At 40.1% G+C, this 26,694-nt stretch overlaps 1 protein-coding gene across 7 annotated transcripts; it reads right to left on the reverse strand.

Annotated features, from left to right (window-relative positions):
• Positions 1–18,046: 18,046 nt before the first annotated feature.
• Positions 18,047–23,161, reverse strand: LOC105160033 (pentatricopeptide repeat-containing protein At1g26460, mitochondrial). Of its 7 annotated transcripts, none has more exons than XM_011077292.3 (7): positions 22,472–23,155; positions 21,682–21,913; positions 21,116–21,598; positions 20,233–20,439; positions 19,495–19,632; positions 19,232–19,419; positions 18,047–18,337 (listed from the first exon to the last, which is right to left on the reverse strand). In XM_011077292.3, the coding sequence occupies exons 1-6, from the start codon at positions 23,053–23,055 to the stop codon at positions 19,234–19,236; spliced, it is 1,830 nt and encodes a 609-aa protein (XP_011075594.1). In that variant the 5' UTR covers positions 23,056–23,155; the 3' UTR covers positions 18,047–18,337; positions 19,232–19,233. The 7 variants fall into 7 exon arrangements, 6 of the variants coding, with proteins under 6 accessions (XP_011075594.1, XP_011075595.1, XP_011075599.1 ...); XM_011077293.3 differs by lacking the exon at positions 18,047–18,337 and adding an exon at positions 18,545–18,996 and having other exon boundaries at positions 22,472–23,158; XR_002287014.2 differs by lacking the exon at positions 18,047–18,337 and having other exon boundaries at positions 19,280–19,419; positions 19,495–19,649; positions 22,472–23,160.
• Positions 23,162–26,694: the final 3,533 nt, after the last annotated feature.

Raw genomic sequence — 26,694 nt, forward strand, 5'->3', positions numbered from 1 at the left:
TCGGTAACATTCCCCTGCATTCTTGCTTGAATATTCCTAATGCTAGTGACGAAATTGCAGATGCATTCATAATTCAACCCGTAAAACTTTGGAATATGTTCTCCCATCGAAGCAAAATGGAGAGATTGTTATTCGTCCTACGTTGGAAACTATTCGAAATGGGTTGGAATTCCACGGCGGTTGGATATTTTCTGGGTAAACGTCCTTATTTTCATCACCTTAAAGATTTCGTTAAATCTATATGGCCACTGTTGATTGATGTTACAGCAACTTCAAATGGATTTTTCTTCTTCAGATTTAAAATAACTGTGGCAATGGAGGAGATCATTGAGGGGGGTCCATGGTTGTTCCAAGGGCAACCCATAGTCTTGCAGAAGTGGGAACCAGGCATGGTGATGAGAAAGTTGAAATACACGCAAGTCCCGATGTGGGTTAGAATTCGACACCTGCCGATCGAATTGTGGACTAATGAAGAATTGAATATGGTGGCAAGTGGAATAAGACGGCCGCTCTATCAAGATGCGATCACTTGAGCATGCACGAGACTGGATTTTGCTCGTGTGTGTGTTATGCTTGATGTTACTACGAAATTACCAAAGCATCTTGTTGTCATGTCTCCAACTGAGGAGGGGTGGAAGTCGCATGTAAAGTCGATGTAGAAAATGAGTGGCTCCCTCCAAAATGCACCATTTGTATGAGCCTGGGACATGCTATGAAGGATTGTGCGACCAATAAAGTTTTAAAGCCCTCGGTTTCGGTGTATGTTCAGCGTGCTCGGCCTCAGACAGCAGTGGCAGCTTCTGTTTCACCTATACCTCCTTCGCCTGCTCCGGAGGTTGAGGTGGCTATGGATGATAGCATGGGAGTCCCTAACACGGGAAATAGATGTGATAAAGGTAAGAAAATTGCAATGCATAATACTTTTGATGCGCTAACCTACCTTGATACTGATACAGATGAAGTCACTCGGGGTCCTAACAGATGCAACCCCTCATCTAGTAATCCATGCTGAATCTAGCTATATGGAATGTACGGGGACTCAACAGGCGAGACCACCAACTTGCAGTCTCCACCCTATTTGAGGATTTTCACTTACACTTTCTCAGCCTCTTGGAAACACGGTTCCAAGCGACAAATGCGGTAAGTATTCAACTTGCCACACTTCCTCGTTGGAAGTGGTTTACTGATTATGTGAGTTCTGGGAATCGAATATGGCTTGCATGGGATGATGAATTACTTGACGTCACTATTATGGATATTGGTGTACAATATATCCACTGTCGTGTCCGTATGAGGAATGTTCATAATGTCTATACTATTATGATTGTCTATGGAGCGAACGATATTAGTGCCCGCCGAGAGCTTTGGCAGGTACTTATTACGCTTGCAGGGCAGTGTTCTGAGGAGATGTGGCTGGTAGGAGGTGATTTCAATGTGGTGCGCGATTCTAGTGAAGTATGTGGCCAGGCGGGTGACAACCGACTAGCTAGTGATGAGTTTAATGATTATATCGTGCATACTGGCTTGCTCTCTTTGCCTATGCAAGGGGAATTATGTGGCACAACTGCAGTACTGATTCCCGTAGTTTATGGAAGCGATTGGACCAAATGCTAGTGAATGATGTGCGGGTGATGAGATGGCCGAGGGCTTCCTACATAAGCCTCACACCACGTACTTCCGATCATTCCCCCTTGTTCTTAGAGGGGACACCCAACAACAGTTGGGAGGTATGTTTCGTTTTGATAACTATCTTGCTTTATCCTCCCAATTTATTCCTAGTGTGCAGAATATTTGGAGGCACCATATTACGGGAATTCCAATGTACTCGGTTATGCGTAAACTCAAAGCACTAAAGCCCGTGTTTCGACAACAGCGAAGGAATAAGGGGTATTTATTACCTAATGTGCAGCTGGCCAAGGATTTTCTTGATACGGCTCAGCGGTTGCTCAGCATGGATCGACATAATTCTCTGCTCTTGTCGCTTGAGCATTGTTGCAGATTAATATATGCACGAGCGGTGCAGCTTGAGCATGTTATGCTTCAGCAGCGTACCAAGATGCAATGGATGAAAGGAGGAGATCAATGTTTGCGAGTATTTTTCCAAAAAATTGCACAGCGCCGTACAAAACGGTGAATTTTTCAAATTGATGATAAGCTTGGCTATACCCGTACGGTTTACCAGGAGGTGATCCAGGAGTTTATTGGGTTCTATGGCAACTTGCTGGGGGGTGAGCGGAGCAGAAGGTTTCTAGACCTTCAGTACCTATGTCTGTGGGTACGCCATATTTTGACCAATGAAGAGGCTCGAGCGATGATGCGCCCGGTGTCAGATGATGAGGTTAAATCGGCTATATTTGATATTGCAGCTGATAAAGCCCTTGGGTCGGATGGGTATACCTCGAGATTTTATCAAGCCGCATGGCCTATTGTGGGTGCTGAAGTGACGCAGGCTGTTCGGGATTTCTTCACCATTGGCCGACTCTTGAGACAGGTGAATGCTACGGTTCTGGCACTCATCCCCAAGGTACACAATCCTACACGTGTATCTGACATTAGATTGATTGCTTGTTGTAATATTTTGTATAAAGTCATTATTAAAATCATTGTGCAAATAATGAGTTTGGTGATGGATAAGCTTATTAGTCCAGTGCAGACAGCCTTTGTTCCAGGTCGCTCTATTAGCGATAATATACTACTGGCGCAGGAGCTTTTTACAGGATATAATCAACAGCGTTTGCCACCTCGCTGTGCCCTTAAGGTATATATACGTAAGGCATATGATACAGTTGAATGGGATTTCCTCATTGCTACCTTGCAGCTCTTTGGATTTACTGACAGGCTTATTCATTGGGTGGAAAAATGTATTACTACTACCTCGTTCTCTGTTGGGATTAATGGGAAACCATATGGTTTCTTTGCTGGTGCTCGGGGTCTTCGCCAAGGAGACCCCATGTCCCCATATTTATTTATCTTGATTATGGAAGTTTTGAATCTTATTTTGCAACAACTAATTGATCAAGACAGGAGGTTTGTTTTTTACTGGAAATGCGAATAGTTGAGATTGATTCAACTTGGATATGCTGATGACCTATTACTATTCTCTCGGGCTGAGCTAGAGTCCGTACGAGTGCTCAAGCAGGGACTTAACTTATTTGGGGATTTGTCCGGCTCTCGGATCAGCGCCCAAAAGAGTAACTTTATTATCTCAAGGTCAGCTATGGGGATTCGGGATTTGCTTATTGACCAACTCCACTTCTAAGAGGCACTTCTGCCAATGAAGTATTTGGGACTTCCTCTTATCTCATCACGGCTCACTATTTTGAATTGCCGACCCTTACTGTTAAAACTGGATCAGCGCATTAAAGGATGGGAGGGCACAACTTTATCTTATGCAGGACGAGTACAGATTATTAAATCTGTTCTTATTGCCCCTAGTATCTATTGGGCGTCTGCTTTTATTCTACCCAAAGGCATCATTCAAGAGATAGAAAAACGGTTGAGGACCTTCTTATGGAAGGGATCATCTGCTCGAGGGTATGCAAAGGTGGCATGGGATTGCGTATGTCGTCCTATTGATGAAGGTGGTCAAGGGATTCAAAATATTACTACTCTTAACCGCGCACTTATGGGACTCAAATGGTGGCAGATTATCCGCGGCAACCGAGCTTCTATTTGGGTTAATTGGATATATCATACACACCTGAGAAAAACTCCTTCGCTTACGGCCACTTCTCCAGCCTTTTATCCATTATTTCATAGGGGATGGAACTACTTTTTTGCTATGGCATGATCTTGGTCCACTCATCCCGCAGTTTCTGTAGGGCACTCGACTTACAAATACTATGGAGATAGACAAGGTTGCGGTTTTCCTTTTAGATGGGCAATGGTGTTGGCCCTCTATCACTGACACTCACTCTTTACAGCTCTTTCAGTCTCTTCTACCCATCTATGGAGGGGCTGATCGTATCCTTTGGCGGTCAAGAGATACACAACTAATAGTTGCTATGATGATTCATTCACTACGGGGTGAAGGCCCCAAGGTAGGCTGGTTTTCACTATTGATAGGCCGCTTCAAAACCCCTAGACATACTTTTGTATTATGGCTGGTGATCCTTGGTAGACTCTCTACTATGGATAAGCCTTGGTGGCTCATATTAATAGTTTTTGCGTACTTTGTTCTGATGGTGCTGATGAGACCCATGATCATCTTTTTTTTCGCTGCACTTATTCACGTGGCTGCTTGATGGTGATTCAACGCACACTTCGATTTGATTGGCCCAACCGAGCTTAGGCTACTGATGTCTTATGGGCTGCTCGCAGATGGAGAGGCAAACACTATGTTTCTATGGCCTACCGCGTTTTTTTGGCCTCGTGCGTGTACCATATCTGGCGTGAGCGCAACATTAGGTGATTTGATAGAGTACATAGAGATACACGCACTGTGGGTGCGCTGATGGTTCGAGATGTGCAGCAGAGGATTCATAGTATAGAATTACCTACTGCTATTAGCACTTGTGCGCTTTATCGCTTATGGCGGATTCCTTGGCCTGTTGAGGAAATCGTTTAGATTAAGCAAGATGTATTGTACTATTATACTTTTTTTACTTAATGAAATTTACCTTTACCGAAAAAAATAAGTTCTCTCAACTGAGAGTCCAAACTGTTTCTTCCACCTTCAATTTGTCGACGGTAGACTGATCAGGGCTGGCCGGTGTACCAGTGAGGCTTGGGGCATCCTCTCCTCGTGGGCGGCAGCATAATTGATTTTTGGCTTCGGCACTGGACGAGGGAATTCCTTTACTTGTGCTTTGTTTATTGTTCTTGTTTCTCTGTTAATTTCGTTTTCTCGTCCCTGCATCTTGTTTGCTATCTTTTCTATTGTTCCATTCGTCTAGTTCTGGCAGGTGTCTGCGTTTGCTTGTTTCTTTCATCTGCTATTTTGTTTTTTTTTTTGTACTGTCGAGTGTATGCATTTGTTCTTTTTTTTCATTTGTTGTTTTATTTTTCTTGTTCTATCGTGTACCTGCTCTGCTGGGTTGCTGCCTTCTTTGCCTCCACTCACAATCAGGTGCTCGTTTTGTCTTTGTTTCTGTTACTGTCCATGTTTTCGCTGACAGGAGTTTCTGGTAGGGGTCTTTTCTTCTTCATGCGCGGTTGAGGGCTAGGGGCGTTTCTTCGTGGCGATTCCAGCATCAGCACACATCCACCGTACTTTGTTAGGGGAAGAGTATGGAGGCAAAAATCCATGGAATGGAGCAGGCTTATTGCTAACGGAGGAGGAAGACAGTGGAGTGATCATGCCGGCAGGTTTGTGGCAGGCTGAGTCGGCACATTATCAATTGTGTTTAGTGGGGCGGCTGCTCATGAATCACAGTGTAAGGTTCGACACATTGTGCACTTTCATTGAAAGGATGCTTAATTCGGTGAAGGGGATGGAGATGCGTCAGTTGGATAGGGGTTGATTCCTCCTCAGGTTTAATCATATCATTGATTGGAATCGGGCACTCGAGGATGTGAATTTTGGAAGGAGGAAAATACCATGGCCGTTAATTTGGATTGGTGTGAATTTTTCATCCATGTTCATGATATCCTGCTGAGCACGATGAACTTAGGGGTGGCCACAGTGATAGGCAATAAGTTAGGAAGGTTCTAAGATATGGAAATAGATGAGTCGGGTGCTCCGGGGTTCTACGTTGCATATTCGGGTAGCGTTGAATGTCAATTTGCCTTTGAAGATGGCACTGAAGCTTCGTTCACCGAATAAGGAGGGATGTTGGTGCACTTCACATACGAGCGCTTGCCAAATTGTTATGATCTTTGTGGTAAGTTGGGCACACTAGGGAAGTATTATGAGTTGTAATTTTCGGAAGGCTTTTTTTATGGATCCCGGGGCGGACACTCCTAATGGACCATGGCTGCGAGCGATGTTCCGTGCAAGGGCGTGTGGCTCACCAGCTGATTCGACAGGTTCGCGTCTCATCACATCTCGCAAGGACGGTCCTGGACTGAGGAGGACAGGGGTTATTGAATTATAAGAGTTTAGCAGGTGGCCTTCTAGTGCATCGTCAAGGTTCCTAGAAGAGTCGTTAGCGAAGGGTAAGCGCGAGGAGGGGAGCAGCTCGTAGGCAGCAAGTAGCCCCGGGAAGGTGGTGAAAGAATCAGTGTGGCCCGACATTTGGCAAGGAAGCAACAGAAGCATGAAAATAAGCATATTTAAATTCTAAACTAAGAGAGAACTAGCCACCTAATCTCGAGCATTCAACACTTAACAAGTACAAAACAAGCTTGCAATAAAACAAGTGGCTATTTTAACAAAGAGCGACGAAAATGTAATCACGAAAATTTACCTTTCCGATTTGAAGAGTTTCGTCAAGCTTTTCTCCTCCATCGTGTGCTCACGCATGACCATCAAGATATCCTCTATGTTGAACACACACTACACTACAAGATTGTCTACACCAAACTTTACTAGAGATAAAGTGTATGTAGTATAAGAGATTTGATTATACTATTAACTTAGTATATCAAACTCAATATCACCTTACTCTAACTTAAAAAACTAGTTCAATAAGAACAAGAATAGAGAGAAAAAGCGGGAGAACAGAGTTGTCTTTTGTATCATATACAAAATGACATATAAACAAGCCTATACACTATACACACACAAGAGACATTTCATGAACTTGTTGTATGTATACATGTATACATTGCATGTCAAGTCAAAAATAGGTACAATGTGTGTTTCTATAGTACACTACCTACTAGTACCATAAGTATTCAAGCAATAACTCGCTCATCCATACAACCTCATATATATATATATATGTATATTCACATATAAATATATATAGTCATGGTAGGGCTACATATATTTATATATCCTATTGGGCTTAATTTAAAAATAACTATAGGCTTGGGCATCAATAGAATTAATCCAATCAATTCTTAAAAGCCCAAATGGCATTTATTTGATCTTATCAAATGAACAAAATTCATAAAACCCCCCTATATTTTAAAAAGTTTGCAAAAAAAACCCTTCTGTTATGAGAATAGGCTAAAAATCCCCTTGTATTTTGTAAAACTCAGCAACAAACACCCTTTCCGTTAGTAATTAACGAAAGGTGCATTACACGCGCTTTTTGTGCATGTGGGAGTATTTTTTAACTGTTTTGTTTCCTTTTTCTTAGATGTTTTTTTACTAAAATGCCCTTTTTGTTTCTTTTAGTTTTGTATTTTTTTTATAATTTAAATTAAAATGTTAAATTATATTTAATTTATTTGATATTAAATATTAAATTAAATTACATTTAATTCAAATAATTTTATAATTATTAATGGTTAAATCTAAAATTATGTTTAATTGATTAAAATATATATTTAATTACAATAATTATTATTGTAATTATTCTTAATTAGCTAAAATATTTAATTTATTAAAATTATTTAAAATATTCTTAATTAACTAAAATCATTTTAATTAATATAATTAAAATTATTTGAAAACTAAAAAAAATAAGAAAAAAAAACCGAATAATTTTCGCCCCTTTTTTGCAGGAAACTTGTTTCTAAGTTTTCGGCCCAGTCTGAACGAGTTTTTGACAGCCAATGGTACCATTAGAATCCTCTCTTCAAGACGAACATTTTCATACCTTCAATTTGAAGTTTTTGTCAATCGGAGAGATTGGGCTCAAGCCACGACCGCTGAAATATTTGCTATTGATTCATCGTCGTCCGGTCAAATCTGGGTCTCAAACCACCACCATCAGGCTCGCCTCTTCAAGATGATTCTAACGAAACTGACCTCACTCAATTCGGTAAAGAATTTACGGAGATAGGACAATTTTAACAAAATGTGTCGCCTTAACGGAGATGGTGGTGGGGGTGGCGGGCAGTAGGGGGGTTTAGAGGGTGGGGGCGATTGAGTTGAGTTTTACAAAACACAGAGGGGGTTTTTAACCTATTCTCATAACAGGAGGTTTTTTTTGCAAATTTTTTTAAACACAGGGGGCTTTATGCATATTGTCCCTTATCAAATAAATGCTAGCCATAACCCAATTAATTAATCTATCAAATAATTGAGCCTAACCAGATTTATTTAATCTCATCAAATTAACAAGTCATCTGGTTCAATTAAAATTGATCTTATCAAATTAACTAAACCTAACCCAAATTTATTAATCTCATTAATTAAACTTGGGCTTCCTATCATATTGGTTCTCCCATTTAAATGATTACATCATTTAATCTCTCAAATTAATTTAAACTCCTTAAATTCATTCTAGAATTAATTCATAATTAATTCTACTACTTCCTTGAGTGGTGTTTTGTGTTACTCTGTAGGTTCACCCTCAACTAGACCTGACTTATGTCAACATATAATTTAATTGGCAAATATATTTACACTAAATTAATTACATAATATTTAATTAATCACTTTCAATTAACATTTAATCCAAAAGTACCTGTCACCATAGGTGGTCGTCTAGCAACGGTCCATGGCATTAGAGAATAGGTGAAAATTGCATGAACTTTAAGGCTATCGAGTGCCATACGGATACAGTCCTTCTATCGGCCATCTCCCGGTCTTAGTTTAGGGCATGAAATTGGTCATCGCTTTCCATCCTGGACTAGACATCTATGTTTAATATTCTAATTTTGTTTCTTCACTTGATTAACATAAAAAAACACTTTCCTATATGAAAACCCTCTATGGCCACAGACTCCCGAGAGCACAACACACATCAGAAAGCATAGGAGATCACTATTGATATGGGTAAAATCCTATTTTATCAGAAAAAGACAGCTTTGCCCCTAAAAGGGAACGAAATTACAAGTTCACCAGTAGGATCCACGCCTTTTTATCGGGTCGGGTCGTGAATTGATCCGAAGACCCGAGATACGTGGAAAACGCACATTGGACCAACCAGACCCCCAGCTTCTCTATATAAATACCCCCCAGTCAGTGCATAATGGTATGTGTCTCCATCATTTTTTACTTTCGGATCGCTCTAGCTCTCTAGCTCGCTAAGCGAGCTACTTATACTACCTCAGAACCAAACACTGACTTAAGCATCGGAGGGTCTTAGCTGTGGGCCACCCCAGCAGGCCTAACGATCTACTTATTTTCTCAAGGCCCAATCACTAGTCTGGGAGAGAGATCAGTCACCGCGTCAAGCAACATCAGGACAAGGGAACCAGCGATATCCAAAGCTGAAGTGGAAAGCATGGGGAAGCAGATAAAAAAGCTGAAGCAACATATAGATGACCTGAAGAAGCGAGGCGACCTGGTGAAGCACAACATGAACTCGCCTTTCACCAAAAATATTCTGATCGAAGTTGCTGGTTCAAATTTTCAATTACCCGACTTACCCAAATATGACAGATCGAAGGACCCACGCTAGCACATCTCTGCGTTCAAATTGGTAATGAATTTGTATGGGCAAACGGATTCTATCAATGCAAAGTTGTTTGTGACCACTTTGACAGGAAAGGCGCAAGAATGGTTTACCAGCTTGCCGAGCGGATCTATCAGACATATGGGCAACTGGTGCAGAAGTTCGCATTTCACTTCACCAGCAAAAGGGGATCGAAAAAATCGGTGACCCACTTGTTCACGATTCGGCAAGGAAGCGATGAATCCCTTAAAAACTTCATGAGGAGATTTAATGCTGAAACCTTAGAGGTGCAGGATTTGCGGATCGATATGATGATGAGCATACTGATATATAGATTGAGGAGGCGCCTGTTTGCATCGGCGTTAACAAGAGATCCTCCCGAAGATGTAGAACAATTGATGCACTTAGCCCGCAAGTATATCGACGAGGAGAGATGAATGCGATCAAGGATAAAGAATGGGTAGGAGGTCGAGGTCGGGATAGACTTGTCCAACCAAGGTACCACAAGTACATGCCGTTGGTCACCTCCAGAGAACAAGCGATGATGATGGTCGAAGGTAGCGGTCTGCTACAATGGCCTATTAGAATTAGAAAATCGGGAAGAAGGGATTCCAAGGAATATAGCAAGTTCCACAGAGATAGAGGGCACGACACGGAGGATTGTTACCAGCCGAAGGACGAGATCGAAAGGTTAATCCGGCAAGGTTAGCTCAGTGAGATCGTGTTTGAGGCAGGACGTCGAGATCGAAAATCTCCAAGTAGATCGTCAGCTGGGTCATCGAGCAGGGAAAAATTGGAGCTTGATAGAGCAAAAGGAGGACAACGCTTTCTGTGAAAAGGGTATGCCTGTATTTATATTGTTCTCATTGCCGATGTTAATTTTTGCAGGAATATTATTACTTTGTTTGCATTGCAAAATTATGAAATTGTGTGTACAATTTCATTATTTTGCAGTATTTGTTTCTATAAGAGTGTTTGCATGAAATAAATACCATTTACGGGGATTGCAACGAAATACTATGCGACCTGGTGTTTGAAAAAGACCCAACAAATGCAACCTAAGAAAGGTAATCATGTGTTTAAAAAAGACCACATGAACACGACCTGAAAAAGGTGCAATCCCAGTGTCTGAGAAAGACCAACACTATGCGACCTGAGAAAGGTGATCATGTGTCTGAAAAAGACCCATCAAATATGTGATCTAGAAAAGATGCAATCTAATATCTGAAAAAGACCAGCAAATATGCGATCTGAAAAAGATGCAATCTAGTGTCTGAAAAAGACCATCAAATATGCGATCTGAAAAAGCAATCCAGTGTCTGAAAAAGATCATGTTTGCCTGAGAAAGGTAATATTTAACGACATAGTTTCTCTGCGATCTGAAAAAGATGTTCTAACTTATTATTCTGGGAGTAGATCGGATTCAAGACAGTATTATTAATTTCCTACTCAGGAGAATTCTTAAAAGTCTGCAGGTATGAAATATATTTCATATAAAAAGACTATCTGGATTAGCAAAACAATCTACATAAATGTTGCAATTTTTACAATGTCATAAAATTTACAAGGATTCAGAGATCTATTCATCTACTTCGTCATCGCCCATTTTCTTGATCTTCTCCACCAAGACCCCAAATTCGTCATCATGTTTTAGGGGTGGTTCTTCAGGGAATGTTGTGAAATTACCATCGAGGGTAGGATCGATCCAGTTGGTGTCAAAGACTTCTGCAAATCCTTTCAATTTCTTGATTTGTGAGGTCTAGCGATCAAAGCCTTTCATAAGGTAATCAGCTGACTTAATCTCTACAGCGACCTGAAATGCATTAGACTTGAGGAAATCTCGAGCTCCCTGTAATCGCGTATTCGCCAGGATTTTCTTGTGATCATCTGAAGCTAAGTACTGAGCATGACCTTGATCACGGGCGATCTCAAGCTGATGTTGATATTCTTTTGAAAAGAGGTATTCCTCCCGACCACCTACACGACCCACAGAAAATCCTTCAGCTTTGTTCGACTCTACAGAGGAGGCGACCTTCGATCTGAGCTCTTCCAATTGTGCTTCGAGCTCAGCCTTTTGTGATTCGAGGTCAGCCTTCTCCTTTTCAAAAAAGGTTGCCAACTTTGAATCCTTTTCCTCGAGTAGCTTATCAGCAGTCCTCTTCTCATGTCGCCAATAATTGCACTTTAAAGAGAGGTGATGGCCAAAAGCAGAGACCTGCAAACATTAAAGAAACAGTGGGAAGAAAATTAGGAAACGAACAGAATAGTTAGAGACCCTTGATGTAGAGGAACATTACCTGAGAGAGGGAGTGAGCGAAATTCTGCTCACCCGAATGTGCGACAAGGGAGTCAAAAGGGTTTAGTCGCGAGGAAGGATGGTTGATTTGTACAGTTCCCACGAATCTTGGCCAGCATAGGTCTTCAGCACTGAACTCTGGTTGGAGATAGCGTAGCTGGGTATCAGTCTCTCACCCTCCATGGTAGCAGATCTATACGAAGGTGATTGGAGCTCTACCTGAGCTTTCTTCCACCAGGTCATCAGCTTGTCAATTTCCTCCAGGTTCTCCATTTCTTCTGTTAACGTGATTGCCTTTGTTTTCTTATGGGAGGTTGCAAGACTAGGTCGCTTGGAGTCGTGTTTTCTTATGGGAGGTTGCAAGACTAGGTCGCTTGGAGTCGTGTTTTCTCTTGGGCGGTGCTGCAGCGATCTCTTTTCCTTTCGATTTTTTCCGTATAAGTGGTTCGGGATCAGGCTCTTCGAAAGACTTTTCAGTTGAGTTGTCACCCCTGGGATCGCTATCCGCGCTGAGGATCTCAATAGAGATTATGTCATGTGGACTTGGAGATCGACCTCTTCGTGACCTGGGCGTATCTTCGGGAACATAAGGTAGAAAAGGAGATTCAGATTGAGAAGGAGTAGTCAGCTCCTTAGCCTTTCTAGCACGAATCATCCTTATAATTCGAGAGTCCATCACGATAGAGGTCGCAAGAAAAATAAAGTGGAGTCACCACCAAATACGAATGTATGGCAAGTGGAGTAAGGAAAAAGATTGATCACCTAAAGAACCCTGAGTTTGAATGGGTGTCGGACTAAGACCTGCGAGTTTTAAGGTATTCTCCGTCAAAAGCAGATTGGCCTTGTATTGATATCGGGTGAGAGTACCAATCAGATCGCCATCTAATCCTACTCCATGGATACTGGGTGGTAGTATGCCAGTCACAAGGGAAAGGCTAGACTTGATTGGGAGGATGTCGGAGGAAGAAAAATTTATCTTTCCAAGTCCCCACATTAGATTTCAAATTGGCAACAAAGGCACAATTTGGTTTGGCAGTGAGATAGAAAAAACCCTGGTCGCCTGACCTCTTCGAGCTCGTGAACTTGTAAAGCGACCAGAAGCTATCGGAATCAGGTTCAAGTTCGAAATACTCCATTATTATGTTAAATGCAAGCATGTGACGTATGGAATTTGGAGCTAGCTGCATGGGACATATTTCTAATCTAGATAGAATTCGAGCAGTTGGTCGGAAGGGAAAAACGCAGACCTGTGTCTAAATGCACTATGGAAATTAGACAACTACCTGGGAGAGGCTGATTCATGCGATCAGAAGAAGAAGGGAGAATAATTTCAAAATCAGAAATGTGGTATTTTTTCCTAATTGTGGTAGCTGTCCAATGTAGTGTACTTTCTATATTTAGCCAAGGTTCGTCAGCAGTTTCTTCTCATTGTTCGAAAATCATCAATGGGGTCGCTACATCTAGGTCGGTTCTATCTACCCTAGGAGAGGAACCTACCTGCTTTTTATGAGCTAAGGGCATATGGGAGGTCGCAGGTGGGCTATTGGATGATCTACTTGAAGAGTTATCGGATGAACTAGAACTACTCGACTCAGAATCGGACATAATTGAAAAAGAAAGAGATCGCAAAGAAGTACCTGGTCTTAAAAGCAGAATCAGATCGCGGGTAGAGAGGCGAGGTCGCACTTAGAGACTCTAGATCGCATATAAATGGTAACAATGCAGTTAAACCACCGCCTATTTATAGGGGTAAGTTCATGGGGATACGCGCCAGGACTAACGGTCGGATGTTGAGGTTGTAGTATTGATCTAAAGGCTTAGATCGACAGATGATTCGAATTTTCTTAGCGTGCTCTGCACACTAAGAGAAGTGGGGGAGTAATGATGCGGGTAAAACCCTATTTTATTAGAAAAAGATAGTTTTGCCCCCAAAAGGGCACAAAATTACAAAGTTCACCAACAGGATCCGCACTTTTTTACGACCCGAATCGAAGACCTGAGACACGTGGAAGACGCACATTAGACCAACCAGACCCCCAGCTTCTCTCTATAAATACCCCCCAGTTAGTGCATTAATGGTACGTTGTCTTCATCACTTTTTACTTTTGGGTCGCTCTAGCTCTCTACCTTGCTAAGCGACCTACTTATACGACCTCAGAACCAAACACTGACTTAAGCATCGGAGGGTCTTAGCTGGGGGCCACCCTAGCAAGCCTGACAATCTGCTTCTTTTCTCAAGGCCCAATCACTAGTCTGGGAGAGGTAGCGATCTCGAGCCACTTGGAGGACCAGCTCGCCTAATCAAAGAGGTCACGTGCATTTCGACCCGGATCAATTATTATCTCATGATAGGCGATGAATCCTTTCTTGGAACTCACTAGTCTTCATACATGTTCTGACTACACTGGAACATATAATAACCACATACGAACATGGTCATCTTTTACCAGGCCTTAGATACAATCATCCCATATATGAGACTGTGTGGATCCTAAGTCTGAGGACTAAACCCTATACTATCGAAGTTGAGGAGTTCAAGTCATATCGATCAAGCCTCACGTGCTTCAATATGACGATTCCCTGCGAGTCAATTTAGTCGGCTTGACAACCTTTGTCAACCACCCACTAAAATTGCATAGACATCATACGTTTGTTGCCGATCAAACACAACACCTATCATATAGACGCAATGTTTAGTGCAAGTATCAATATAACCCTCGATGCCCCATTCTCGGGGCTCTCGACTTGGAATACTTCAAATCTAACCCTCTGAAGTTGGTTCCATAATTGCCATCAAATGTACAACCCAACTTCATTGGTTGATTAGTGATTTGTGGGCTTTGTTGCAATGTATGAAAATTACAGGAGTAAGAACAACAAAGTAAGGCCGAATGAATATTTACTCTTATTCATTTAATTCAATATTACAAACTAAAAAAAAATGATTAAATAGATCACAAAATAGCCAGTCTGATTGATTTTCTGGTCTCCTATTCTAACAATCTCGCACTTGACCTAAAGCTAATCACCCATTTGCCATAGCCCCATCCTGTCCAAATGTTGAGTATGGGCAATCTATGAAACATGCTTGGTCAGCGGATTTGCTGTATTTTCGGCCAATGTGACGCGATCCACTCTTACATCACCTCTGCCTACAATCTCTCTCAATAGATGGTAGCGTCTAATAATATGGTTGAATTTGTGATAAGATCTCGGTTAATAATCCACTTTCACCCTCGCCTTAATGCTACTAACATCATTCTGCTACCAAAGTGTGCCAATCCTGAGACAGTCACGGACTTTAGGCCCATTAGATTATGCAATGTAGTCTATAAGATCGCGTCTAAAGCTATAGCCAACCGTCTCAAGCCTATTCTTAATGCCATCATTTCTCCTTCCTAATTGGCCTTCGTATCCGAGTCGTTTGATTACTGATAACGTTCTAGTGGCCCATGTGTCCTTGAAGCTGGATATTAGTAAAGCCTATGACCGTGTACAGTGGTTTTTTCTTGAGAGAGTTCTGTGTAGATTAGGTTTTCATGATAAAGTGGTGGGCCTGATTATGTCATATGTTTCTACTGCCTCTTATTCCTTCTTACTTAATGGTGTTTGCTTCGGTTCATTGCATCCAGAACAAAGGATCCACCAAGGGGACCCCCTTTCTCCCTAGTTATTTCTTTTTTGTATAGAGGTTCTAAGCAGCATAATTCATGAAGAGGAGCTCCAGGGGCATCTTACCGGGGTGGCGGTTTGCCGGTCCCTAGGTCTCTCATCTCCTTTTAGCAGATGATACTCTAATCTTTTGCGGTGTAGTGGAGGGCGAGATGCAGTGTGTACAGTCGATGCTTCGCTGGTTTGAGGAGGTTTCTGATCTTGCCATTAACTTGTAGAAATCGACAGTGGTATTCAATAAGAACACACCGGTGGCTCTCCGAGAGGAGTTGGGGGGGATTCTTAGGGTTCTAGTGGCAAACCAGCACACGAAGTACCTAGGACTTCCAGCAGTGATGGGGAGGTCAAAGAGGGATGTTTTTGACGATTTGAAGGATAGGATCTGGAGGAAGATACAGAGTTGGTTGGCTAGGCAGCTATCTCAAGCAGGGTGTGCGGTCTTGATCAAGTCGGTCCTACAAGCTATTCCTTCTTATGCAATGAGCTGCTTCAAGTTGTTGGATGGGCTATCGTCGGATATGGAGAGTAGGATGGCTAACTTCTTTTGGAACCAGGAGAGTTCTAGGAAATTTCATTGGCTAGCTTGGAGGAAATTGTGCTTAAGCAAGAAGGAGGGAGGTCTTGGCTTCGCAGTCTACAGGAGTTCAATCAGGCCTTGTTGTGCAAACAAGCTTGGTATTTAGTAACTAATTCGCATAGTTTGTTGTCACAAATGCTTAGAGCAAGGTACTTCAGGCAAGGGACGTTCTTTGAGGCCGCGGGGGGAGTGAGACCGTCATATGTGTGGCGTTCATTGCTCTGTGCCCGCCCACTACTGGAGAAGGGTTTGCGATGGTTTATTAGGAGCAGCTGCAGCTTGCGTCTTGCTGCTGATCCCTGGATCCCTCGATCGGTGTCCTTTCAACTAGTTGTTCAGCCCTTGCGGCTTGATCAACACGTTAGCTCGTTGTTGCGTCCGGACAGGTCTTGGTTGGAAGAGGAGGTTAAGGAGGTGTTCACGGCGGACTAACCGTCATCCTTCAAATCTGCTAGCCTTATGGACTAACCGTAATCCTTGCTGTTTTGAGGTGTCCAGCATGGATCCCCACTCTCTTATCGCTCAGGCGGTTAGAGCCTCCCTTTTCGTGTTTGAAGTTGTTGTCTTAGGATTTTGGGGGTTGTCTTGGTGTTTTTTGTTGGTTTGTGGTCTTGTGTTAACTCTGTGCTTCCGTTTTCATATTAATGGCATCAAATGAGTAGTATTCTTCTCGAAAAAATATTGTATTCTTTTCAATGTTTGGAGGAGAACTCAATAAATTAAAATTTATTATGTTATTAATTTATGGCTTATTAATATAATCATGCAAAAAATAATTTATCTTTATATAAGCTCGAAAAACTTTATTTGATTACGCAAATATATAAAAATTTGTGTAGCTCAATTAATAGGCCTTTGGATAGAATAAGAACAAAGAATGATAATGAAATGAGATCTATCATCAAGCACTTAAACTTGGGAAGAAGCAAAATTTAATAGTCAGAACTTATACAAATTGCAAATACATGACAGATTTAAAAGAAAGTTTCACAAAAGATAAACCAAAAAAAAAAAATGGATAGGAAAAAAAAATATTGGATTAGGTAAGTTGTATTCAAATATGCAAACTATAAACCAAACTTAGCTACTAACGTTCGTTTGGTTGAAGTGATAGGAAATGAGAAAGTGAACGGGGAGGGCGAGTGGAAAGGCACAGCAAAGGAAAGAATAATAATATTTCTTCAAATTGTTTGGTATGACTGGAAGAGGAATAAATCTCAAATACTTTTCACTGTTTGGTGAAAAAAAAAATAAATTGGATAGAAAAGACTAATTTTTATAATTTCACTGATTAACCATTAGCCTTTATTTTATATTTGATAATAAATAACTTATTATTATACTAAAATAATTTTAGTATATAAAAAAAGTAAAAATCTTATCAATAAAAATATCATCAAAAAACAAAAATATTTTTTATTAATAAAAAATTCATTAAAATGAGTGCTGTGCATTTATTTTAAATTATTCAATCTAAAAAATTAAAAATTCTTACAAATGAACGAAGACGTAATGTTTTTTTCATCGATTTGGTTATCTTTTTTAAAAAATTTATTGATCGGTATTGTCAGCAGGAAGAAAAAAGAATTGAAAGAAAAATTATATATATGAGTAGTAAAGAAAATAAAATGTGTGTGTTTTTTTTTTAATCTTTTTGGCCTTATACTTACATTTTTTTGTCAATTTTAGACGAAAATGAAATTACACTCTAAGAAAATATAAAATGAAAAAATGAAGAAGATACTTAGGAGAAGAGGTAAATTACTGCAATGTAAATAATTTGCTGTGGCCAAAATTAATCTAAATTAACAATTTCCTGCACTTGTCATGCAATAAGTGTGTGATCAAATTTGATCCGAACATAAATTTTATAGCAAGCCATGGTAGTATGATTTTCCAGTACGGTAGAACAATACACCCTTTATTTTACATGAAACTGATCAAATATTGACACAATATGTCAAATCATAAGCATCCAAAAACTAACTGGTACGTCAAAACTATTAATCATACACTAGTTTTCTGAAAATTCTTGAAATGTTTGCCATTCTTTTCATTCAAAAACATACAATCCTCAACAGTTTCCAATCGTAGAGTTTTCAAGACTTGTATTAGGTTGTCATTGGCAATTCCCATTTCTTGAATATCCAAAAGAACAGTATTAACAAAGTTACATTTTGTTTCTGCATCTGTTTGCTAATTATGATCAAGACATACAAACATACGTTGCTTGATATCAATTCTTGCAACTCAACTCCACTCTTGTTCCAAACAAAGTTTGGCATCAATTTCTTTGTCTCATAACCATCATGGCTCAGTCCAGTCTTTAATGTTCCCCTCATCAAACAATCAAGATATCATTCTCTTCCTAGTACAAACAGCACAGTAGACGTTCAGCTGTACATAAAAGTAGACTTGTCAATTCAAGAAATGAGCTAACGAATACATGTCATTTCAGCAGGACGGTCAAAACATGCATCTTAAGGCTACAACACTTGTAATCAGCTGACTTAAATTGTCAATAGAACGCAATAAAGGAAATGGTAGAGCAGAAAAAGTTCCAAGTTGAGATCAAAAGTTAAGAAAATAAACTTAGAAAGAAACTTTAACCAACTCAAGGTGATAAATTTCAAAGAACAACAGGCTGAAATTCCAACCTTTCCGGGCAATCATCCGAAACAGCTATTTACCTAAAATGTTCTATAAAAATCTCCAGAATCAAAATAAAGAAGTAAGGGATAAGGCACCAAGAATGCAATAACTTATCAGGGTACATCACATTATCTGCAGTATGTAATGATTACAATTGCAGAGAAAGTAAAGCATACACCTGGTTATTTATATTGTGCAATGTCTAAATTTGTTCACCATCATCAGAATATCTTGTGTTAATAATAAAGCCTTGGGCCTTTTCTTTTTCAAACAGAACCAAAGAACACAAACAACAGTGCCTATATCCATAAAAGAAGCTATCTAGCCAAATTCATCCTGCTTGGGCTAAAGAAAGCGCAACTGCGAATAGTTGGCTACCTATATATCCAGCATAGTGCACAGACCTGCAAACATGGTTACAGGAGTTTTAAGGCTTCATCAGTGTACTTCAAGGACGACAAACAAGTATAGCCTCAATTAATTAGTCATACAGAATCCTAAGCTGCCATATGATCATACTAAAGAAAAAGATATCTCGACTTAAACCAATGAATATTTAAGGACAATAACTTCTGAAAACATACGCGACAAGGCATATATGGGAATGTGATCCAGATGTGAGAATTCTTGAGAACTTACTTTCATGAATAATCTGTGCTGTACTGAAGATTAAACAGTAGGTCCCGCCGAACCTCTGTACCCATTCGAATTTTGAACTGTCTGGCCAAGGATTCCACCTTGTCATCAGATTCGTAGTCCATCTCTCGGATACATCGCCTGCGGACCTTTTTCAGAATCTCCTTGGATGGTTCATATCCTGCATGTATCTGCTTGAATGGTTTTCTTTTAGTTCTGGTTCAGAGCTAGGTTCAATATGCCAACTACACGGGCATTAAAATTACCATGTCATCAATCACTGAAAGAGCAGCTTTAGGATCCCGCAGTATAAGATGAGCATCAATAAGTAGAGAATATGTAGTCATATTTGGTTTCACGCCTAATCCAACGAAGTGCTGAAAAACTTTTACAGCTTCATCCCGCTGCCACACGAAAAGGCCTTCCATTGATCCAACAGGAATAACAAACATAATTGATGGATGTAAGCATATCAAATCAGTATTAATCCCTTGTGGACAAAGTAGTGTATTTCATTAAACTTATATCACTCTGCTCATTTGAGGCACAAACTGAGCCTTTGATTAGCTCATTTAAATTCCTGTAATAAAGACAGTATCCTAAAGAGTGTTTATCACCACAAGATTTAAATAGGAAGAAGGAAAAATCTTGCAACAAGACAGATTTACAGGAATATAACCAGATCGAAGAAGGTAGCTGGAGCAAGCATCATCAATGCTATGTGTCAGACAGTGTATGTTAGATGAAGCGCGTCATCCCTCAGACTACCATGCATCTTGTTTGCCTCTTTGAGGTCAGCCAAACAATTTTTGAGCTGCTGTGAAATGTTTAAGAAACTGGGGTGCTGTGTAAAAGAAAACCAAAAAACTAGGTGGAAATATTGATTCATTGAAGTACTTAGGTGGCACTTTTAAAGTCAAATACTTCATGGAACCAAGGAAGTATCAAGTACTTGTATAGAAAGGGGGAGAAAGAAGGGAGACCAAGAGATGCACACGAGTTACCTTGCTGAGCTTCGCAAAGGCACATATCAGGGCGTTGTAAGAATGAATGTCTGGGGTCAATCCAAAAGTGGCATCAATAGCACTAAAGGTCTGGTAAGCACGATCAATATCCCATATGTTTGCACAGCCTAGAATTACACAATTTAGAGCAGCAATAGACTTGTATGGAGGATCTGCAAGGCTTAACCTCTCCAGCTGATAATAAACCTGAGAAAACACTTCAAGGATTCAGTTAATTACACAACAACAAACATTATAAACACGGCATCATAAAATTTTGCAATATATGTAACGTACACAACAAGCAAAGAGATCAAAGAAATTCGACATATGGCATAATTATTTTATGTGAAGTGATATTGGATCCTCACCTTGAGTAAACATCTAACAATTTTAAGTATGGCCCTCAACACATAAGAAGAAATGAAGTTTCAGCATGATCAAGCTAGTTGGTTTTCTCCTGAATCTTATTTTCCTTACCTTTAAGCTACGGATGGACATTCTGCCAGCAAACACATTGAGACAGTGATGGTCTAACAAGTACTAGGCAAGAGTGAAAAAGCGAGATGCATTAGTTACCACATTATCGGGTCCCTCAGTTTTTCAGTAAGAAATTTGGAACTGATTCCAGAATCTAGATGGGATCTATTTTCTCTCTCAAGTGTTCATTAAGAAACACAAAAAAACAAGAAGTCCAGCATATAACACATCATGAAGAGCATCAGTAGCTCAAATTTATTCAAATGAAAGCATGAGGTATCAACAATCTCAGACATGGTACTTTTCTAGTAGTGAAAGCAAGAAGTTGCAAACTTCTGGAAGTTCAGTTGATCCCACTGACCATAAGGTCAACACCAAAAGGCAAGCATGCAGAAGAACTTACCGTATCCAAAGTTGTGAAACCTTTCCTGCAGCATGCCATGACCAGAGGATTTAAAGAATAAAATGGAGAGAAAAGACCTTCTCCATCTTCTTGGTTAGAATGTCCATGAGCTGCCTCAAATTCATGCAGAGCACTAAAAGCCTTCTGTAGGTTCCCGATATTAGCATGAGCATATATTTTCGCAATGTAAGATTCAGGATTAGGAACCTTCTTTTGGCGTAACGAGCACTTGAGAGCAACCCATGAACCATTCAGGAGCCTAGAATTATATGTTCTACCAGCAGTTCCAAGGACGGATACAACCAATCCTTCGTCTACAGAGAGAAGAACTGCAGGAGTAGCATTCTCCCCTCGAGCAATCCATTTGGTCATGAACTCAAGAGCATAATAAGTTAGCTTACTGTTATCTGATCGCATTGCAACATCAGCAATATAATTGCATATATGCCAAGGAGGGCATAAAGATTTGTTCTGATCCATTTTCTGATAACATCCATAAAATCACAGTCAATCATCAAAATATGTGATGGTCATATGGAACCAGAAAGCCAGCCAAACACATATACCTTGCATCTCTCTATAATTGATACCAAGGTATCCAGCCTCCCATTGTTAACACAACTTTGCACACAGCGCAGAAATGCACTCATTGACAACATATATCCTGATTCCAATGTAAGATCTATGTACTTCAAGGCAGAATCAATCTGGTTTGCTGAAAGAAGCATACCAACAATCAAGTCATACGACTCATCATCAGGCAAAGAGTCCTTGTATTCTGTTCCTGTCTGGAGCATCCTGACATCAATAGTGTAAACATTCACCCATCAAATAGTAAAATAGTGTAAGAAACTAATTTCATATTTGAGTAGAAAGCAGTTCATGTCAAAACAATAAAATGCAAACATAAGGAGAATTAATTTCCTCATTACGACCAATCTACACACCTCAATCCATCTTACGAGCACACTATCATATTTATGGATATAGTAATCAGAATTTGGAAAAACACAACAGGCAAGAGAAAGAAAATAATCTGTATAGTACTAAACTCCCAGATAATACTAGTACAAATAGACAGATGCCAGAAAGACACAATGTATAAGCAACACATATAACAAGTCTATTAGAGCCAACACATATAGAACTTTTAGCACTAATGCCATTCAAGAACTACCGCTGGTCAATGCTCCACAGTCCACATTATAGCCACAGCTTATTCAATTAAACTCATATTAAAAGAAAAGGAAATATTTTCAGAAATGCCATTTAATATACGAATCCTATATTTATTTTTTTTGGCGTTATCAAGCAAAATAATAACTGTAACCTCAACATATTACCAACAAACCCGACCTTTCAATCAACTTCTCAGCTGCCTGCGTTTCACCGGCCTGCTGCATAGCCTTGAGCACGAGATTAAAGGACGCCGTATTAGGCATTATCCCGTAGTCATCCATCTGGGCCACGAGATCGAGCAATTCCCCCGCAGATGTCCCCATCATCAAATTCGCCCGCAAATAATGATTGTAAAGATTCACATCAGGCTTGTTCGGCTTTCCGCTATTACCCAAAGACCTAATCCATAACTCAAACAACTGCTTTACATGCGCCCACCGCTTCAACGTCATCCAATCAGCGAACTGATCCATCAAACTCTTCGCATCAAGCATCTGAGATAGCGATTGGATTTGCGCAGTGGAGTCTAGGCGGAGAAACCCAAGGCTGACGGGTATTAGTGCCGCAGCCTCAGCCGGGGAGGCGGAGGCAATAGGACTCCGCCAGTTCTCTTTATACAGCGGGCTTCCGAAGGCAGGATTCGGCGGCAGAGACGGGGGAGGCTCCGCCAGCTGCGCTTCTTGGCGGAGGTGAACGCAGGTGGAGATGCATTTGAAGGTCCGCCCCCTGATCAGCAGCCCTGATTTTGCCAAAAACGGCATTGCCGCCAATTTTTCTGCAAAAATGTATAGATACAGGTTATTTGTATGTATTGTGCATGTAATGTGTCTGTTGCTAGGGCTTTTGTTTAGAAGTTGGTCTGGGTTTGATGACGCGAAAATGGGGTTAGTTGGTAATTATTTTGTGATAGTTTCGGAATTATGATGAAATATAGGGGTTACATTGAGGTTTCGGGTATTTAAGCAGGGAAAATGGGAGAATTAACACTCTTAATTTGTACACAACTTTACTTAAGACTTACATCTCAAAAAATTAAATTTAATTACACAAATACTCCTTATTTTTTAAAAAATTACAAATACACTCCTTAAAATTGTGATTATAAGTTGCATCAACACCCCTCGAGAACAAAAATATACATAGACTCCCCATTAGGGGTATATTTTTAATTTTACAAAAAATATAAAATATTTATGTAATTAAACCTGATATCAAGAGATGTAAATATAATTTATCTTTGAGATACGTATGGTTCAATGGAATTAGACATAACGGGATTGAGTAGAATAAAAATGAAATGATAACTAATTCCTCCATCTATTATCCCTTGTTTGGTTTAACATGTTCTAATGTGCGATTTTATATTTGACTGTCCAGTTTTATGTTCGGTTGAAAATGTTATGAAGCATGAGAATAGGAAATTGCAATTTCGATCTCAAAATATAGGGTAATTTGTAATATTAGTCTTATACTTTTTGAAATAGCCAATATAGTCCCACATTTTAAAAAAATATTGCAAAGTTAGCCTCACCGTTGCAATATTAGTCCAGCATTTAGAAAAACATTGTAAAGTTAGTTCCAAACATTATTGTTTTTTAATGATAGGACTAACTTTATAATATTTTCTAAAGTATAAAACTAATATTAACTATTTCAAAAATTATGAAACTAATATTGGAAATCAATCCTATACTTTAGAACTAAAATTGCAATTTTGTCATGATAACATGTAACATATACCAATAAGGATAGCGCTTATGAAGTTATTTTAATATAAATTATGCAGTATGTCAATAATTACAGAAAAATGGAAGTACTGTCATATTCTTTATTTGAATTGTATTGTGTCTATCTTATTGTATTCACATTCATACATGATGATCATGATTATACATTATGGACCTGTTTTCTTCGAAAATCGTATTAAATGAATGAAGGATTATTCTTTACTAAATGAATGATAAAAAAGCTCTGTATGATTAGTTAGGTGTTTACTTATATATATTATTGAAATATAATAAATTTTATCAAATATTTACTTTGATGTATCCACATGCTTTTAACAGAAAAATTACCTTTGAGCCCTTATTCACAAAATTTAATAGACAACAAAATATGATTATTATTATTCTTGATGCATGCAAAAATAGCATGGGTCGAATGGATTTGGACTATCATTCAAAACTTGGACCTAAGCATATAAGGATCTTGAAGAGGGGACCTACAAGAAACATACACCTATGCTTAAGTTAGTATTGGATTTGAGATTAAATAAAGTCAAAAAGTGAACAAATTGAATTGAAAATCGTGATACAGTGAATAAAACTGATGAAAAGTACAAGAACACGTGATAATATGCTTGTAAAATTCTTAAAGAGTACTTTTGGAATGCTTAGAGAGTAAGAGAGTTGTCCCGCGCTTGGAGGAACCAAACTTGTATTTATAGGTGAGTGCACCCTTCTACTAGGGATCTATCTCCCTCTTGAGATTCTTGCAATGGTTGGTTGGGATGGTTGGATAAGGGATAAGGTATCCTTATCTGCAGCTTGATGTGTATAGTAAGAGTCTTCTTCAGCCTGGGAGACCCCTCGCCTGCAAGGAATCCTAGCCGCTAGGGAGTCCCTCCTTTCTCATACTAGCCTCTTAAAGCTGATGTGGTCTGAGGTGGTTGCTGACACCTAGGTCGATTGGGTACCACGTGGAAGAGTGGGCTGCCACATCCTTTTGGGCCAAACTCCTTGTTAGGATCTAATTATGGACCAAGTTAAGGGAGGTCCTGGGCTCCACCCTTCTTCTTGGGTTTCTTGGTTACCTGGGTTGTCTTGACCTACATGTTTTGGATCGGCGGTTGGGCTATTCCAAGCGCTCATGGCATTTTAGGTTGGCCATCCCAGACATACACATATTTTAGTCCCCCCCCCCCATTCTAAGGAGGAGGACGCCGGTCAACTCTTTCTTAGAGTAGAGGGTCCTTATGCGTGGGGGAGCTTCTCCTCATCGTTTCGGCAAGGCTTTCTCTTAATGGATGTTCCTACTTCCTCTTCTTCTGACACAGTTTGCTGACTGGGGCCTTGCGCCTTACTTTTCTACTAGATCTAATGTGAAGGCTAGGGACCCCTCCCCCCACGCGCTCACATTTGTTGGTAATCGCCCAATGAGGGGGCGGTTATTGGGTTGGACATGGGCTTAACCTCCCCACTTCTGCTTTACTCCAGCTTCAAAGCCCAGCCCCTTCTCCTTCCTCCCTATCCCTCACCTTGAAGAGAGAGAGCTTCTTCCCACGAGTTTGTAATTTTTCTTTGTTATTCCTTTCTCTTACTTCGTCTTCTTATTTTGTCGCATCTTTTCTTCTCTATTTTTCTTGAATATCCATGGATCTTTCGATGAGTCCATTAGATTCGTGAGGGAAGTGCCACCAGGCGATGATCACTCTGAGGCCACCTTAAGAAGGGTAGCCCTAATCTGTCTGACTATACTAGCGGTCGGAGGTGGAGTTTGAGGCAAGCTACAGTACTGCCCATCGCTTGTTAGATGAGTCATCTGATGAGGAAGAGGGAGTAGCGGGCAATGAGGAGGAAGGTTCTTCTCATGGGGAGGAGGAGAAGGAGGTCGTCCAGTCCATGGCAGGCTGGGGCCCTTCTTGCCTCAAACTTCTAGACATTCAACAATTGGTGGAGGAGTTTTGGATTCCATCGAATTATATTATTTATGTACCCTCCCCCAATAGTCGCCCATATTCCCCTTCCCCTAATGGCTTAAATTTCTTCTCTTCCCAGCATAGGGTTGGCCTTCGCTTTCCCATCCCTTATTTCTTTGAAGATGTTGCTTTTTTGTCAAGTTCCTTTAAATCAATTGGTTCCAAATTCTTTCTGTATATTGGCCAATTATTTTATGATTTTTTATTTTAATGTGCTCCTGTGACTGCTAAGGTTTTTTCCCTATGCTTTCAATTGAAATGCACTAAGACTGGGGGTTTTCACTTTTCTCCCCATCGAGAGGTGTCCTTCCTTCCTGCTCCTATTCCTTTGAAGTGTTGGAAAGGGAGTTTCTTTTATGTTTTGCCTCATCGCCCTTGGACCTTCCCTAATAGGTAGATCCATGATTCTCCTCCTACTGTTGCTTTCTCTTCTTCTTATAGTCAGTCGCCCTGTCCTCGCTATTGGAAGAGTTAAATGAAAAGCCTGATGACTGCAGGTGCTTGGTTAATGAAAAGCTTTTGGGCTACTCTGGTTTAAGCCCTCGAGTTGAGCCTTGTGGGAACCTCTAGGTATCTTTGCTATTCTTGATCTTATTTTTCTTTTGTTCTTGATATGTTGTTGATATAAACTCTTGACTAGTGTTTTGTTCTTTTGGCAAAGGACATTATGTTTAGCAAGCTAATGCGTGAGCATGTGGTTGGG

The sequence above is a fragment of the Sesamum indicum genome, linkage group LG4 (assembly GCF_026168435.1).
Source record: "Sesamum indicum cultivar Baizhima isolate 11 linkage group LG4, ASM2616843v1, whole genome shotgun sequence".
NCBI lineage: Eukaryota > Viridiplantae > Streptophyta > Magnoliopsida > Lamiales > Pedaliaceae > Sesamum > Sesamum indicum.